Source organism: Neoarius graeffei, chromosome 8 (genome assembly GCF_027579695.1).
Source record: "Neoarius graeffei isolate fNeoGra1 chromosome 8, fNeoGra1.pri, whole genome shotgun sequence".
In the NCBI taxonomy this organism is placed as follows: domain Eukaryota; kingdom Metazoa; phylum Chordata; class Actinopteri; order Siluriformes; family Ariidae; genus Neoarius; species Neoarius graeffei.
The window spans coordinates 24,069,824-24,087,896 of NC_083576.1; the positions used below are offsets into that span (position 1 = coordinate 24,069,824).

Here is an 18,073-nt window from a genome sequence, read left to right on the forward strand (position 1 = left end):
CAGGTTCATGGTCATCTTTCTATTCAAGAACATTGGAAACTCATGGGTCTGCTGTTTAAAATCCACTGTCAGCTCAAACTGGAACTTTAAAATGGGCTCGAGGATGTGTTTGTGGGTTGTTTTTTGTCACTCAACTTCAAACTGAATTCCATTGTATGTTTTCAGTTTGATCTACCTAGCTATAAGCCATCACTAAGGAGAGGACAAAAGCCAGGTTGCTATGGTGGAAGAGCTGCCTTTTTTTTTTTTTTTTTTTTTAAATAACTCGTGTCACGTTGCATTTTAGGAAGGGGGGTCGAGCCCTGTCTGGCAACAGGGTATTTTCATAAATATTTTGAATATTTGTGACTTGATTATCAATTTAATTGCAGCCCTACACTTTAGCTGGTTAAGATCACACTGATTGTGCAGTCACTAGTCTACCTCAGTTTTTTTTTTTTTTTTTCCCCCCTGTTCGCCTGGGTCTTTTACAGTGCTGTGGGTGGCACTCATGGTGACTGAAGATTCGGATAGTTTGTGAGAATAATGAACACTAAAATCACATTCAGACTGAGATTTGGTACTTGTATGATTGTGGAATTATGTAAAACCATGAAGTATTTATGTACATTTGCGTTATGTGTAAAGCAGGGCTTTGAACCGGTTCAAGGAACAAAAACGAAAACCGGGAACTTTTTCTATTTCACATGGAACAGAAACGAAACCAGATACTTTATTATTTTTTATGTTCCGGAACAGAAACGCTTATTAAAAATAATGGTAACCGGTTCCTCAAAGTTTCTGTAGCCTACAAATAAAAGTCATTCTTCTCCTGCGCAAGTTTCTATGACCCGCTGGGGTTCACTTCCTGTGTGACGTTCGCTGACTGAATGGAGAGAGCAGGAGGGTGGACTACTATCACGCCTCCACATCTTAAATAAGAGGTAAATATTGCAGTCTATCGTTATTCAAAAACGTCAATTTCAAACACGATATCAATATATTTGTCCACGTTAATGAGAGGCTCGCGAACATTAAATGACGTTAACCTCTGTTAGCCTATCAATGCATAGGGCCTGACTAGCCTTTGGTAACACACTAAACGAATTATCTTTCATTTTTGGCACTTTTTCTGTTTGTGTAGATGGGAAGACATACTGAGAATCCAAATCGCCAACATTTGAAATAATAATTGTTTTGAATTATTTCTTGTCTTATTTAATGAAGGTTGTAATAGAATTAGCCTACATTTGGCTTAAGCTGGATGAGACAGAGACATAATTTTATAGCCATTTGTTAAACAGCTGACAGGGAATGTAATTAACCGTTCCGGGAACGAAATTTTTTTTTTGTTCTAACCGGTTCGGGAACGTCTATTTAATGGTGGAACCCAAAACCGGAAACGTTAAAATTCCGTTTCTGTTCGGAACGAACCAATAGGAAAAAACTTCTGGTTCAAAGCCCTGGTGTAAAGATAACCCAGGGAATTCTCACCTGAAAAGCTTTGTTCAGGTGTTTTCGCTTGTCTGTATTTAACAATGCCAGTGGCTTCAATTATATTATTTTTAATTTATTTTGTGTTTAAATTCAAAATAATCAATCATGTAATGACTGTTAGTTTTCATTTTTATTGATGTGCTGTGGTTTACATCACCTAAAACGTGTCTATTAGGAGTCCATTAGGAAAAAAGATAGCATGCAATCGTACAGGATTTATCTGGCCATCGTAATGAACTACAGCCGCCATGAAGCCTTGCTCTTTATGTTCATGTATAACATCAATACTGTAGTTCTTCATAAATAAATGCATTATAAAATGTGATCACCTTGCCATGCATGGAGCAAACAAGCAACAAAGTAATAAAATGCACTTCTGTTCCTTTAAAGGAGATTACGCAGAACAATGCCCTCACTTTTTCGTTTATAAATGCCTTGAACCTCAAGAATGGCACAGGAATAGTTTTAAGCTTGAACAATAAATTTAATATAGTAATTTTTACAATTAAAGTGATTCATACAGGTAGCGGTTGGAGTGAATGACCTTGACATCTGTGACGTCACCGCAGGAAGGCTATCGGTCTCGTTGACATTTCCGCTATACTAAAAAAAACAGAGCTGACTGCAGCTTTGCGCTTCCATTTTGAGCTAATTTATTGCCATGTCTCGTAGATGTGTTGCTGGCTGGTGCAGCAACACAACAGAAGGTGGATTTACGTTGCATTCACGGCCCAAGCATGTTCAAACTGCAAAGATTTGGACACGTTTTGCGAGAAGTTCACGGGCATGTTTGGGCGCCTACGAAGTGGTCTCTCCTCTGCTCTGCACATTTTACTGAACAGGGATGAGAATTTTCCGCCAATCGGCGGATTTCCGACTTTTTCAGACCAAAATGATCGTTTTTGAGATCGATGTAAATCCGTTGAGAAATTTTTTTTGGGGGGGGGGGGGGTATGGTTAACGATCTGTGGTCACCTTATAACACAGACGTCCCAAGTCTCCCGGAAGTTCCAGGAGTCTCCCGCATATTGATAGTGGCTCCCTGATGCCTGCAAATTGGAGAATATCTCCTGGAATCTAGAGCAAGCAAGGAAGAGCGTGCACGTGAAACATTAATGTCTGCATCGCGCATATGACGGAGCGCGCGAGGGAGAGAGAGAGAAAGACTGCGCGTGTGCCTGTTCATGTAGCGCATGCTAGACAAAGAGCATCCTGACTGGGATACTCAGCAAAATAAGCCAATCAGCTTTCAGTGTGGGCGGGCTTTTATCTCTTTTCTCGAGGACCGAAGTTTTCAGTTCGGTCAGTGCAGCCTACATTGTCATGCAGAGAGAGAGAGAGCACGCACCCCAAAAAACGAAAGCACAAAACCCATTTCACCTCAGATTACACAAAAGAATGTCCCTGTCTAATAAGGGTCAACAATAATGACAGTTTCGTGCGATGTACTGTTTGCAACAGTGATTTCAGCATTGCCCATGGTGGCTTAAATGATTGTAAAGGACGTGTTGAGGTGAGGAGTGTCATTTCATGTGCATCATATTTAGGTCTACAACAGGCTGTCATGAAAAGACCAAACTTATTGAAGATTTCCATAAAGTAACAGTGTATGAATATACATCATATCACATATTTATCAAATACACGTCATGTGTAAGTGTGTATCTTTTTATAAATGGGGTTAGCTTATCTAATGTAGCATGTTGGGGAGAATCATAGTATCATATCTATATTTCTGATAAAATTTTAGGTATTATACCATGTATAACTCTCCTACTTATTGCCCATTTCATAGGGGGACGGGGGGAATTGCTGGCATGTGCCGCGCAGGATCGTCTGCCCAAATTTTTTAGGCTGAGATGAACTTAATTTTTGATTTAAAAAAAAAAAATTCCAATATGTAATGCCAATTGTACATGCCTGTTCTTTAATTCAAAATCACCATCTTGATCTTCAAATTGACCATATGGTATCTGTATTACATTACACAACATCCTGTCCAGATAAAACCTAGTTAGTACACACAACAGTTGAAAGGGAAGTGATAAGTGATGTTGAATGTTGCCTGCTTAATATGCAAAACCTCCTGCTACCATGATAACATCAGAAGAAAGCTTCAGAGAATTATATGATAGAACTTTTTTTCTGGTTTGCACTTCATTGTAAAGGATTAGAGTATTCAAAGACATGAATAGCAAAAATGCAGAAATATAATACTGTAGAGCTCGTTTATATTAAAAGGTGCATTGATTAAAAACAAGTCTCTTGTACCATATTAATCATTTTCACCTGGTAGTCCACCAAGAAGGGGAATTTATTTCCAAATAAATTGCAACTTTTTGCTGATAAAATTAATGGTTTTGGGGTTAAAAAAAAAAAAAAGCCAAAAATCATTAGCTCCCGCCCCCTGGGCCTCCACCGGGACTCTGCCCCTGGGCCCCACTGGGTGCCTGCGGCCTCCAAACCCCCGGCTTTTTTCAGACTTTTTAAATATTTTTCATTCTCATCCCTGACTGAAGACTCGTACGAGACCTCTGATCAGTTGAGCACTGGCTATAAGCCCGTATTGAAAGAGGGTGCAGTACCAACAATTAAAGGAAAAGAAAACTACAAGAAAAGGAAAGTAAGTTCAGTTGCACCAGTTCTCCCGAGTATGAGCCGAGGGTTGTTGCTAAAACCCGGGACGGAACGGGATGTGACACGTCGCCTGGGCAGTGACCTTCCTGCTGCTGTTGCTAAAACTGGTGACATCCCGTCCCATGTTTTAGTAATTGTCTGAGCCGAGCAGTAATGGTGGAGTACTCGGTATGGAGAATGAGTGGACCAGCCATCTGATTTCTCCGCTGGATATGCTTGCCTCAGCAGCAATATCTTGCCTTTTACATGGAAGAAGTGAATGAACTGAACAAACACCTGAAAGTCAGATTGTTTCAAAACAGTTGGCCACAAGCTCGGCCTTCAAGAAGCGACAACACAGATGGGTAAGATGTGAAGATCATTTGGAAACGAAACAAAAAAAAAAAAAGAACAGCAACACTTTGTTTACCTGCATTTAGATTAATACATGTAACTTGTATTGTGTATTTAAGTTACCGGTATAAGATTATTTAATTTGCTTCAGAATGTGATTCTCAGTTCATCTGATTATTTAATTAGCCTTTTACGTTTTATCAGTGAAAATGCATGCATGTACATGTATGTTGCATAAGTTATAACACCTATCCTGTTTTAATGAGAGTCAACCCACAATCAATGAAGTCAAATCAGTCTTAGTTGAGCAAGTCGGTAACGGTATTTCTTACTTTCACCATAAATTTTTATTTATATGACTTTGGCCTATAGCTGTCAAAGGCCTCGGCCTTAAAACCAGTTAGCGCTGTGACATCACACACTCTGGGCTGGCTGGCCCAGCGGGGCAGCTCAAATGTCAACTTTGCGGTTGATTTTAACTCTCAAATTTTTTATATAGCAGCACGGTGGTGTAGTGGTTAGCGCTGTCGCCTCACAGCAAGAAGGTCCGGGTTCGAGCCCCGTGGCCGGCGAGGGCCTTTCTGTGCGGAGTTTGCATGTTCTTCCCGTGTCCGCGTGGGTTTCCTCCGGGTGCTCCGGTTTCCCCCCACAGTCCAAAGACATGCAGGTTACGTTAACTGGTGACTCTAAACTGACCATAGGTGTGAATGTGAGTGTGAATGGTTGTCTGTGTCAGCCCTGTGATGACCTGGCAACTTGTCCAGGGTGTACCCCACCTTTCGCCCGTAGTCAGCTGGGATAGGCTCCAGCTTGCCTGCGACCCTGTAGAACAGGATAAAGCAGCTAGAGTTGATGATTACATGGAAAATATATATATTTTAATATTCCCATTTATGCAGCATACAAGAGTCAAGGATGGAGATACGATCCATGCAATCTATTTAAAAATAAAGGTTCTGTGTATCTCTTTTCAACATACTTTTCTATGTCTCAGTTTTCTCATAGTGGATGTTTAAGACACTACTCTTAAACTCTGAATATATCTAAACTAAGGAGTTTACAAAGCGGGTTTCATGTTTTTGTTGAGCTGTTTTTATATAAGTTGGGTTTTTTTTTTTTTTTGGACTGTACTTTTCAAGGAGGATTTGTGCATCATGAGCATGTCTTCAGAAGGTAGAATTAACTGGATGTGATGAGGGGGAAATTGTATTGTTTGCATTTTACTGTTTACACTTATTATGAAGAGTATCACTCTGAATTAAACTATTGTGAATTTGATTAAACCTATGGAAGAAACGTCACCACGCAACTGGACAAGGCTCTCCACCAACCCATAGCAGCGCGGATGTGCCCAAGACCTAGTTTGCTCCTGGGAAGACTGAGCACTAGCATGTGTGATGTGTATACCCATGATCCCCCTCTATGCATTGTGACACACATGCATGTTAATTCAGAAGTACAAATGGGACTTGAGCACTAGGTCTTTGCATGCCATGATTACCCATAATCCCTTGGTCTGTGTTATGATGCAAATAAGCATTAATGCAGAAGTATAAACCAGGCTTTATTCAAGGGCATGTTGAATTTATGGGACTCGGGAGTACTTATGAATTTTAGTAGTCGTTTTACTTGAGCGTGGCTTGGAGAAGATCTGTATGTGGAATCCTTTGGTTGCTCAGATATTTTGTACTGTAGTGTTTACTGCATATTTAACTTGGAGGCCATATTTATATAAAATTGTTCATTAGTTGCCAAGCTAGATAAAATTTTGGACTTTAAATTTAATGACCAAAATATGCTCCTCCTAAACCAACAGATGGGTGTAAGTCAGCTCCAGAAGTATTGGTAAAGATGGTGAAAATTGTCTGAGGTTAATTAATCTAACCCAGAAAATGAGAGAAATCTAAGACTGAATTGGAAGTAAATCTATTAAAAACCCTATGCTGTTACATACATTTCCTTCCATTTTATATTTCTGACTGTCAGTGATGTGCCAAAGCTCAGTCTGAATGTTACTTTAATGAGCATAAAATGCATGACATCTTATGACTGGTCCTTTTTTTTTTTTAATCCCCCCCCCCCCAAAAAAAAAAAAAAAAAAGATCAATAACAAGGCTGCCACTGGAGAAGAGGTTCCGAGAACAATTGTGGTGACCACTCGCTCTCAGTATGGTCTGCCTGAGGACTCCATTGTCTACTGTAACTTCAACCAACTCTACAAGATTGACCCACCAACTCTGCAGATGTGGGCCAATGTAAGCACAGCCAAGCAGTATTCTTGGAGATCTTCATTCTTGTGTTACTTGTACAAAAGTAGGTAATTTTTTTTTTTTTTGCTTGTTTCTTTTCTCATTTTCAGATTCTGAAACGTGTGCCAAACAGCGTTCTCTGGCTGTTGCGCTTCCCAGCTGTGGGTGAGCCCAACATCCAGCAGTATGCCCAGAACATGGGCCTGCCTGCCAACCGCATCATCTTCTCCCCTGTTGCCCCAAAAGAGGAGCATGTGAGACGTGGCCAGCTGGCTGATGTCTGCCTTGACACGCCTCTCTGCAATGGCCACACCACTGGCATGGATGTGCTCTGGGCTGGCACACCAATGGTCACAATGCCAGGTCAGTGACACTCTGGTGTGTTTAGTCACATGGTGGTGGTACCTTGATCAAAGATCTGAAGTAGGTTTACCATGAATGACTTCATAAAAACATTTGATCATGTGCTGGGTCCCTGGAAATTTTGTTTTAAACTGGATTGTGTACTTTTACAACAAACAAGAGGTTGAAATCAGAGAACCATATTCAAGTACAGGAAACTCCAGAATTTTTGCTACCATTCAAGTGTGAGGGTAAAACTAAGAAATTTAAAAATAGTTTATATATGTATAAAACAAGTATTGCACACAAGTATTAATTTTAGCCCAAACAATTGGGAAAAACTACTTTTTCTCCAAAAGAGTATTTTCTGTCAAACAAACAAAAAAAATTAATGGGGGGGGCCTGTATGTGATGCAGTGCCGTCTAAGGGCCCGAAGATCACGGGCACCCAGTATGGTTTTCCGGCCTTGACCCTTGAATGACCCCATGAATTTTATTTGAAAATGAATGCACCCTCATTGGAAGCCCTGGCTTGTGGGTGTTTTTTTTTTTTTTTTTTTTTTTTTTTTTAAATTCAGTTTTCTCTTTTGACCATTTCCTGTTTGATGCATTTAGGTGAGACACTTGCCTCCCGTGTAGCTGCCTCTCAGTTGACTTGCCTTGGCTGCCCTGAGCTCATTGCACAATCTCGCCAGGAGTATGAAGATGTGGCTGTCAAGCTTGGCACAGACATGGAATAGTAAGTCAACGTTAACACATGCTAACAAGTAACACCCCCCCACCACCACCACCACCACCATAATTAGCTTTCATGACCATAATTTTATGGCTAATTAAAATAATGCCTGAATCAGTGCTTATAAGGCTACATCATGCTTTTTCAGACAAAGCCATAATTTAGGATTGCAGTCACTAGAGCTGATGTAATACAAAACCTGAATGTCTGCGATTACAATTTCAGTTTTTATTTTACTCCGCAATATACTGATGCCAATTATGCCCCTTAAAGCGAATCATACAATTATTGTGCTTTTTTACTTTTTTTTTTTATTTGACCTTGCAGCATTTGGTGTTTCTCACTCTAATAGCTGCTAATATTGGATTTAGCGGTGTTTTTTCACAATCTCTACAAACCCCCACCCCACCCCCACGTCTATAGCGCTTTAGTCAGTCTGGTGCTGTGGGTCTGTAATGTTGGTGTTTCAGCTTTTAAGCAATTTGTTTATCACAACACTTCAAAATATCTCCGTAGCCAACATCGTGATAATGTAAATTCTTTCAACCCTACCCAGTTTCACTTTCCTCAAGAATCTCCTACAGGAAATTTATAATGCACTTAAAAAGCCTGTCCCTTGTTCTCTCCTGCAGCTTGAAGAAGATTCGATCCCGTGTGTGGAGGCAGCGTATCTGCAGCCCGCTCTTCAATACTAAGCAGTACACTGTTGACTTGGAGCGCCTCTACCTGCAGATGTGGGAGCACCACGCAGGCGGTGCCAAACCTGACCACCTGATGAAGATGCAGCTGCTTGACAGTAGTGAAAGCGCCTGAGCCACCACTGCCCCCCCCCTTTTCCTCCACGAGTTACCCAACACCCACGCTTCAGTTTCCATCAATGTCAGAGACTCCCTAGAGCCTGCTATTGAGTACCATCACCATGATCTGACCCTTCAGCTGCAGAATTAGTTTCTTTGAGCCAGCGAAGAGTGTGATCAAGACTCCTTTCCCTCAGAAATCCCATTCACACTGACTACTACCCCTGCTTCTGTTCTGCTTGGGTGTGGACTTTAAGACGGAGCAGTCTTGTCAAATTGTGACCTTCGTGTCTTTTAGATGAAGGTTTTTTTCCTTTCTTTTTTTAAACAGCGAGATGGTGTTGAACTTCAACACTTTGTTTCAAAAATAAATGATTGGCTCACGTAACATGCAAATGTGAATATTTGCCTTTTTAGTTAGCAGATGCGTTTCTTTATGTATTTCAGGCTGTTCATCATGACCTGGGATAGTTGTGTGGATTGTAATGGTTCTCCAATGCTTTATTTCCTTCATCTTAGTAATGTTAAATGCTTACAGTTCTGTCATTTCATGAAACATGCCCAGAATATTTATGGAGAAGCTAGAATGAAGACCTCATTGCAAATTTGATGATAGCCTGCAGACTACCCTAGTATTTGTCCTAAAATGCTATATATTTTTTTTTACCAGGAAGGTTCAAGGTAAGTATTTTCTAAGTTCATCATTTTGTACACTGTCTTCCTACTGATCATTTTATTTATGCTCTGTCAGTGAAATTGCAAGTCTCTTACATAAAGAATAAAGGATTGTGGCAAACCCTCAAAATTAGTCTTAATTTTAACTGACTATGAATACAGACGTTAATTCCAGACTAACTGTAGGAATAAGCGCTGGCTTAAAGTGTATATAATGCCTTATTGTAATGCTTTTAAAATAATAATTAACAACCAAAATTAATTAATTAAAGCGCGGGGGGGGGGGGATTATTTTATCAAGCACAAAACTATCGATAAATCGGGGCTTCAGGATCCCAGATAAAGGCAGCCTTGCTCCAGGGCTAATCTGGCATGATGTCACGCGTGGAGTTCTGGTTATCTGAGTCATTTTGGTTCATCTGACTCCGTGTTTGTTTACTCACTGAAATTGGATATTGTTGGAATCTTACAAAAATGATGGGAAAGCGCTGTGTTTGGATGTTCCAATTCCTATACAACTGGACATTCAGTTCACAAATTTCTGAGAAATGGCACTAATCAAAAGCGACAGTGGGTGAGGTTTGCGCAAATGAAGCAGGCAGATTTCGTGTCGCCTACTACTAATAAATGTGATTAATCAAGTGTTCACCACCACCAGAACGACCACATGGGAATTATTGGAGCAAAAAAGAAACCCATTTAATAAATAAATGACATTTGATCTGATATTTGGACAGTTCAATTTCCCCTATTATCGCCCACTTCATATTTTCTTTCAGTAATTACACTGAAGTGTTCATTTTAGATTATATTTTTGCATTTATTGAGGTACATGTAAATATTTTCCCTATGTTTTGCAGTGACCAGCTTAGAATAAAAATCCACAAACCAATCTTTTCAATCCTCTCTGGCTGGGGGTGAGTGGGACTGTTGTGAAGTGGCATCTGTTTCTCGTCTTGGGGGTCAAAAAGAGAACCATTTAGTCCAGAATATCTTTGATAATCATCTGGCATATTAGAATTACCTATCAGAATTCTCTCCAAAATGTGATTCCATATCGAGACTGGTCTTACCACTGCTGCACACATGAACAAAATTGATGCCTGATTTGTTATACATGTGACGTCACGCACCCCTTCGGGATCTTCCAGTTCAGTCTCGTCAGATTCCGTGAAAATTGGCTGATTTTATTGATTTTTCCATTAATTTATGGCCTTTAGGATCAGCTATGGTTGGAAAACACGTGCTCAGTCAACATAATTGTTGCTTTGTAGGGGGGGAGATTTGTGCAGTTTTGTAATGTATCTGGTGAGTTTTACTGAGCATCTTGGAGAAAGTGCCATCGTTCTTGACTGTCACTTAATTTTTATATATAGACAATCCAGAAGCCTTCATTATACTGATTTCAATAGTGCAAAATTCAGAAAATAATTTGTATTTTGAAAAATGGGGTGCTTAAGATTTGGTGTACTGCACGTGGGATTTTATGGTAACCACTAGGTACTTAGTGGGGGGGCTGTTGCTTGACTTTCAGTTAAAATGTATATACTAGAAAAGTTTACATAGACTTGTTTCTTCATTACTGTACTTAAGGTCTTCCTAAAATATAATGAATCATTTTCATGCATTTTGCAAAAGGTTATTCAATGTAAAGAATCCATTTCATGTAAGAACATACAAAAAATTAACATCCCAGTTTTATCATTTCATTACCACTAAATAAAATGGGTCAGTCTATTAAAAGTAAGAAAGTTCTGTATTGACTTACTGAGTTTTTTTGGAAGGAAAAAAAAGGCAAGGGACCTAAAGAAAATGCTCTAAGAAATAGCGAGGCTATGTTTTGAATTTTGAGACCGATAAAAGGCTCGATTTCATTACATATACAAAACAAAGGACATTCTGTATGACTTGCCCATTGAATAGGAAATCCATTTAGTTTGTCAATTTTAAGAAATATGAATGCAAATTTTAAAAATGTTCAATGATCTTGACATTCCCAATGTTGGAGGCTGATTTAATAGTTAAATTCCAATAAGATTAAATCAAAATGGTTTATTTCTGCGAGGGGCCTTTTACTATACAGTAAGTGCTCCTTTAATATGGAGCCATCGTCTTTGACTCGTTCAGTATCATGCTAGCTGAATGGAATATAACTGATATACAACTCAAAGCCAGCCAATATTATTTAAATGTCACTCAGATCCACAATGTGTATTGTGTTTAAAAAAAGTTTTTCAACACGAGCAAATAAACATATCTTCAAGCCAATGTATGATTTTCTTTTTATTACATGGACACATTCACAAACAAAAAGTACCCAATTTTATCAAAAGAATTCATTGATTTCCTCAAGTGACACATCGAGATTTATATCACGATTTTGGTTCTCCATGTCCTGGATGTAGCTCGTTTGAAAAATACGAGTGGTGTACTTCTCAGTAAAACTCTCGTGTCTATATAGTATTTGTTATAACACAAAATCAAGTCATACATGAGTTGATAGCTGACGAGGCACGTAACACCAAGTTGGCTATAAGCCATGTACAACGAGATTGAGTGGAGTAACTTTATTATATTTACATTCACTGGATTTTGAAAAACAGCATTATTTTTTGCAAATTTGATTAAAACTTTATACAAAATGTAGGACGATTATTTCTGCTTAGAATGTAAACAAACCAGCGAAATGACAGCAATTTGTGATAAATGCTATAATTACTGTCAGAAGATACGCTCTTACCATCAAATACTTTTTATTCCATATTTTGTTGCTTTTTTGTGTGTTTTTTGGGGTTTTGTTTTCCAGTAGGTTTTTTGTCCTCGGTTCAGCAACACGCGCCGCCATTGTTTTTCTCTACTCGTGGGATATGAGCTGATAGCCTAGTAGTAGAATAGCCAATCAGAGCATGTGAATGTGGATAGAATAAAAAGGAATATCTCCCAACCACCATGACTCAAGGACTTTAATTTCCAAATCTAACAAAGACACATTACTTATTGAAAACTGGCGCCCAGTTTGTTTCCTCAATAATGATTACAAGATATTTGCTTTATTATTGGCTAAAAGACTTTTGAGGTGTTAAACTCCATTATTGCAGAAACACAATCAGGTTTTATGACAAAATAAAAACATATCACAAACAATATCAGATTAGTTCTGGATTGCTCAAATTTGAGGATAATGGTTTCATTTTTACTTTTAGGTTTCTATAAAGCCTTTGATATGGTGGAACATCAGTTAATTTCTCTCCAGCTATTAAAACCCTTTATAAGAATAGTGATCGTTCTGTTAAACTAATGGGCGGTGCTTTGCCTCTATCTAGAGCAGGGGTGTCAAACCTGATCCATAAAGGGCCGTGTGGCTGCAGGTTTTCATTCCAGCCATGCAGCAGCACCCTGATTTGGCTTATTCAATCAACTGACACACCCACCCTTTAATCAAGGGTGGGTGTGGCTGCAAGTATTTGACTGTGTGAAGACAGTTCAGTTGATTGAATGAGCCAAGTCAGGTGTGCTGCTGCATGGCTGGAATGAAAACCTGCAGCCACAAGGCCCTTTATGGATCAGGTTTGACACCCCTGATCTAGAGGCATTAGGCAAGATTGCCCCACCCACCAGACCTCTTCCTCTGAGTGCCTCAGCTTTTGGCAGACCATAATAATGCTAGTTCAGTGAAAGGTATCTCTTTTGTAGGCAGAGAAATAACAACTCAAATGGCAGATGACACTACCCTATTCTTGCAAAATGAAAACCACAATGATGAACTCTCTAGTAACGTAATTCTATGTCTGGTTAAGTTTTTTTTTTTTTAATGTACAAGAATAGAATTCTAAAATCATCCCCCAAATTTTTCTTTCTTGAATGAATTTAAATTATACTTAAGATCTTTACAGGATAAAGCGGCTAGAGATAATGAGATGAGATGAGACTTAAGATCTTTTAAAATTTGTAAAAGGAGCAAAAGCAGAAAGATTGTATTGATTGGGTGGCACGGTGGTGTAGTGGTTAGCACGGATGCCTCACAGCAAGAAGGTTCTGGGTTCGAACCCAGTGGCTGGCAAGGGCCTTTCTGTGTGGAGTTTGTATGTTCTCCCCGTGTCTGCATGGGTTTCCTCTGGGTGCTCCTGTTTCCCCCACAGTTCAAAGATATGCGGTTAGGTTAACATAGGGCAGTCTTGGGCTGAAGTGCCCTTGAGCGAGGCACCGAACCCCCAACTGCTCCCCAGGCACTGTAGCATAGCTGCCCACTGCCCAGGGTATGTGTGTGTGCATGCATGTGTTCACGGCTTCAGATGGGTTAAACGCAGAGGACGAATTTCACTGTGCTTGAGACAAATAAAGGCTTCCTCTTCTTCTAAAAGCTACTACAGCACAGTGAATTTGTATTACAGAGTTGAGGCTACTGTAACTATGTTTTATATCAGGAATAAAACAATGAGGGCGGCACGGTGGTGTAGTGGTTAGCGCTATCGCCTCACAGCAAGAAGGTCCTGGGTTCGAGCCCCGGGGCCGGCGAGGGCCTTTCTGTGTGGAGTTTGCATGTTCTCCCCGTGTCCGCGTGGGTTTCCTCCGGGTGCTCCGGTTTCCCCCACAGTCCAAAGACATGCAGGTTAGGTTAACTGGTGACTCTAAATTGACCGTAGGTGTGAATGTGAGTGTGAATGGTTGTCTGTGTCTATGTGTCAGCCCTGTGATGACCTGGCGACTTGTCCAGGGTGTACCCCGCCTTTCGCCTGTAGTCAGCTGGGATAGGCTCCAGCTTGCCTGCGACCCTGTAGAAGGATAAAGCGGCTAGAGATAATGAGATGAGATGAATAAAACAATGATGCACACTGTTATATGAACAGTCAGTGGTAGGGAGATGTGCTCCAGTGTGAAACTTCAAGTTGTTATCCCTTAATTGATTATTTTCCAATAACAGCACATCCTGTCATTTTTATTCCTTTAATACTGCAGCAGTTTGTCAACACAAACAATTTCTTATTTATTAAATAATAGCATGTGACATGTTTTATCCATTTACAGTTATGTTTATTGTTGTGGTACGCAAACTATAACAGTTATAAAGTGTCATTCACTGGCCAGTCAATAACACTTAAAACCAAACAAAACACAAAAAAAATCAATTTATTTATACTGACATAATATAATATCCATACGAGACATGTTCAAGTATTGACTTGTTCATATTTGTACCCATATACTGTGTTTCATATTTGTACCCATATACTGTGTACAGATTTTATTTTAAAAGAAAAACATGTCCCTCAGCACTGACATCTTACTCTCTCTGGGGTTAAGTTATCACGTTCTGAGTACAAATCATGACGTCACCTATCCCTTACATGACTGACTGAGGCTAGTGGATTTCATGGACACTTCGCTTCTAAATTGTTGCAAACAACCCTAAAGATACCCGATTGTCAGGCATTTGGGTGTAAAAATCAGCTTGATCATTTTGTGACATTCTTTTGTTTGTTTTTATTCACTGAGAAAAGCTATCTTTTTAGACGGCAAGAATCGCATTGCTATGGCACACATTATCAAGCTGAATGAGATTTAAACTTCATAAAAGTGAAGACTGTTGATTCACGCATTTTGTAGCCAGTAAAAATCACATGGTCACAGAAAATTTCTGATTAGATTTTTAGAACTAGAAGCCTTTATTTGTCACATATACTTCATATACATTACTTAACAGTTAGCAATGATGTGTGCTGTTATAGGAACAACTTCTTTGGTGTTCTGCCTGACGGCAGATCCGGCTCTGACGTCCATCAGAGTTTCGAGGAAACGTTACAGGAGTGGTTTCCCGTTTCCTGCTACGAGATTATTATAGAGGTTTTCTCCTCTCAGCCATTCACACACACATATTCAGACCTATGGACAATTCAGAGTAGCCAGTTAATCTAACCGGAGGGCTTTGGACTGTGGGGGAAACCCATGTAGACACGGGGAGAACATACAAACTCCACACAGAAAGGAAAGGCCCCCTGTCAGCCACTGGGCTCAAACCCAGAACCTTTTTTGCTGTGAGATGACAGTGCTAACTACAGGCGGGATGGTTAGTAGTTAGCACTGTTGCCTCACAGCAAGAAGGTTCTGGGTTCGACCCCAGCAGCTGATGGGGGCCTTTCTGTGTGGAGTTTGTATGTTCTCCCCATGTCTGCATGGGTTTCCTCTGGGTGCTCCCGTTTCCCCCACAGTTCAAAGACATGCAGGTTAGGTTAATATGGGATGGCCTTGGGCTGAGGTGCCCTTGAGCGAGGCACCTAACTCCCAACTGCTCCCTGGGCGCTGTTAGCATGGCTGCCCACTGCTCTGGGTATGTGTGTGTGCGTTCACTGCTTCAGATGGGTTAAATGCAGAGAGGAAATTTCACGAGTGTGTGATGAATAAAGTTGTGCTTTGCTTTGCTTTTTTAAAACATTTTCTCACAGATTAGATAACTGGGATAAAATTGTTTCCCTATGTATGTGTTTACAACCCCGATTCCAAAAAAGTTGGGACAAAGTACAAATTGTAAATAAAAAATGGAATGCAATAATTTAAAAATCTCAAAATCTGATATTGTATTCACAATAGAACATAGACAACATATCAAATGTCGAAAGTGAGAAATTTTGAAATTTCATGCCAAATATTGGCTCATTTGAAATTTCATGACAGCAACACATCTCAAAAAAGTTGGGACAGGGGCAATAAGAGGCTGGAAAAGTTAAAGGTACAAAAAAAGGAACAGCTGGAGGACCAAATTGCAACTCATTAGGTGAATTGGCAATAGGTCATTAACATGACTGGGTATAAAAAGAGCATCTTGGAGTGGCAGCGGCTCTCAGAATAAAGATGGGAAGAGGATCACCAATCCCCCTAATTCTGCGCAGACAAATAGTGGAGCAATATCAGAAAGGAGTTCGACAGTTGTAAAGAGAAAAGGGGATGTCTCACAGTGGTAAACATGGCCTTGTCCCAACTTTTTTGAGATGTGTTGTTGTCATGAAATTTAAAATCACCTAATTTTTCTCTTTAAATGATACATTTTCTCAGTTTAAACATTTGATATGTCATCTATGTTCTATTCTGAATAAAATATGGAATTTTGAAACTTCCACATCATTGCATTCCGTTTTTATTTACAATTTGTACTTTGTCCCAACTTTTTTGGAATCAGGGTTGTATTATTATTATTATTATTATTATTATACTTCAAACTCAGATTGATCTTTTGTCATCAGAATTAACATACAGGAATGGGTCACAACAAATGACCAATGGTCCTGCACTTCACACTCCTTACTACATTTGTAGTACTCTTCTCAAAATTCTGGCTGTTCCCAAGAGTGCAGTCTTTTGCAGCAACTCGGTTCGAATTTCAACACCAATCTTTGAGATCCAATTTTGGATCTTTTTTTGTAACCACACCAAGGGCTCCAACAACAATTGGAATAACCTCCACTTTATTCATTCCCAAAATCTGTTTTATTTCAAATTTCTAAGGCTGGTATTTTTCCTTCTCCATAACCCTGTCATCTCCTGGTATTACAATGTCAATCAAGAGGTAGTGCTTTCTTTATCTACCAGTATCAGATCTGGTCTTCTTGTTGTGGTATTCTCATCACACTGGATACTGAAGTCCCAAAGGAGCTTCACACTTGCATTTTCCAGCACTGTCTTAGGCTTGTGCTTGTACCATTTCTCAGATCTCTCCAGCCCAAACATCCCACACAATTTCCAGTGTACAATGCGTGCACCATTGTCGTGCCTCCGCTTGTACTCCTTCTGTGCCAAAATAGTACATGCACTAACTATGTGGGTCAGTGTTTCCCCTGTTGCTCCACACAGTCTGCACAATGGAGAATCTCCTGTGTGATCAATGTTGTATTTCACATAATTAGTGCATAACGCCTGTTCCTGGGCTGCACAGATCAAAGCCTCTGTTCCAGTTTTATAATAATAATAATAATAATAATTATTATTATTATTATTCGCAGGCAAGCTTGCCTGCGACCCTGTAGAACAGGATAAAGCGGCTAGAGATAATGAGATGAGATGAGATTATTATTATTATTATTATTATTATTATTGCTTGTTTACTTGTTTCCCTTTTTTCTGTCTATCCATGGACATCTTTAACTACAGCATTTCCTACATACTTTATTTTCAATTTTGAATTAAAAGTTGTTTATATGAGATTTTTTTTATCAGTGTTCCCTTTGATAATGTCTCTGTTCTTCCCTATATTTAATAGGATGATAATATGATTATGTTGCCATATTGATTTTGTACATTTGTACTTTTTCAAGAAAGTGTTATTTCCTTTCATTCTCACAGTCATGTCTTAACAGTATTTACTGGTCACATAATTCACATCACACATGAATCGATCCTGATAAATAACTTTTGTTATAATTATGCAGTAAATTGTAATTAATGTAGGATGTATTATTATTATTATTATTATTATTATTATATTAGATTAGATCAATAAAGTTTTATCTAATCTAATTATTATTATTATTATTATTATTATTATTATTATTATATATGATTGATTTATCCGACATAATTTGTAAGTATAGCTACAGATTGGTATCAATCTATTTCTAAATAGTTAATTTGTAATATCTTCATGTGACTCTCTGTTCCATCCATTATTTGCATGATTAGCTTAATTTCATTTTTCATTCTGTGCAATATTTTATTTATTTATTATTATTTTTTTAATAGCTGATCTGGAACAGGTTCACAGGTTTCACAGCTTCCGGGCAACAGGAAATGACGTTACTGTTGTGGACCCTGACCCACATGCTGTCTCCATCTCTGTGGAA

The 18,073-nt window shown here is 39.1% G+C and overlaps 1 protein-coding gene across 4 annotated transcripts in view; it reads left to right on the forward strand.

The window, feature by feature from the left end:
* ogt.1 (O-linked N-acetylglucosamine (GlcNAc) transferase, tandem duplicate 1) overlaps positions 1 to 9,375 on the forward strand; it is a 49,447-nt gene extending 40,072 nt beyond the window's left edge. For all 4 annotated transcript variants that reach the window (XM_060927469.1, XM_060927470.1, XM_060927471.1 and 1 more), the window contains 4 exons: positions 6,549 to 6,701; positions 6,806 to 7,058; positions 7,653 to 7,776; positions 8,406 to 9,375. In XM_060927469.1, coding sequence (XP_060783452.1) covers positions 6,549 to 6,701; positions 6,806 to 7,058; positions 7,653 to 7,776; positions 8,406 to 8,586 — 711 coding nt within the window. In that variant the 3' untranslated portion in view covers positions 8,587 to 9,375. The remainder of the gene's footprint in view (positions 1 to 6,548; positions 6,702 to 6,805; positions 7,059 to 7,652; positions 7,777 to 8,405) is intronic.
* Positions 9,376 to 18,073: the final 8,698 nt, after the last annotated feature.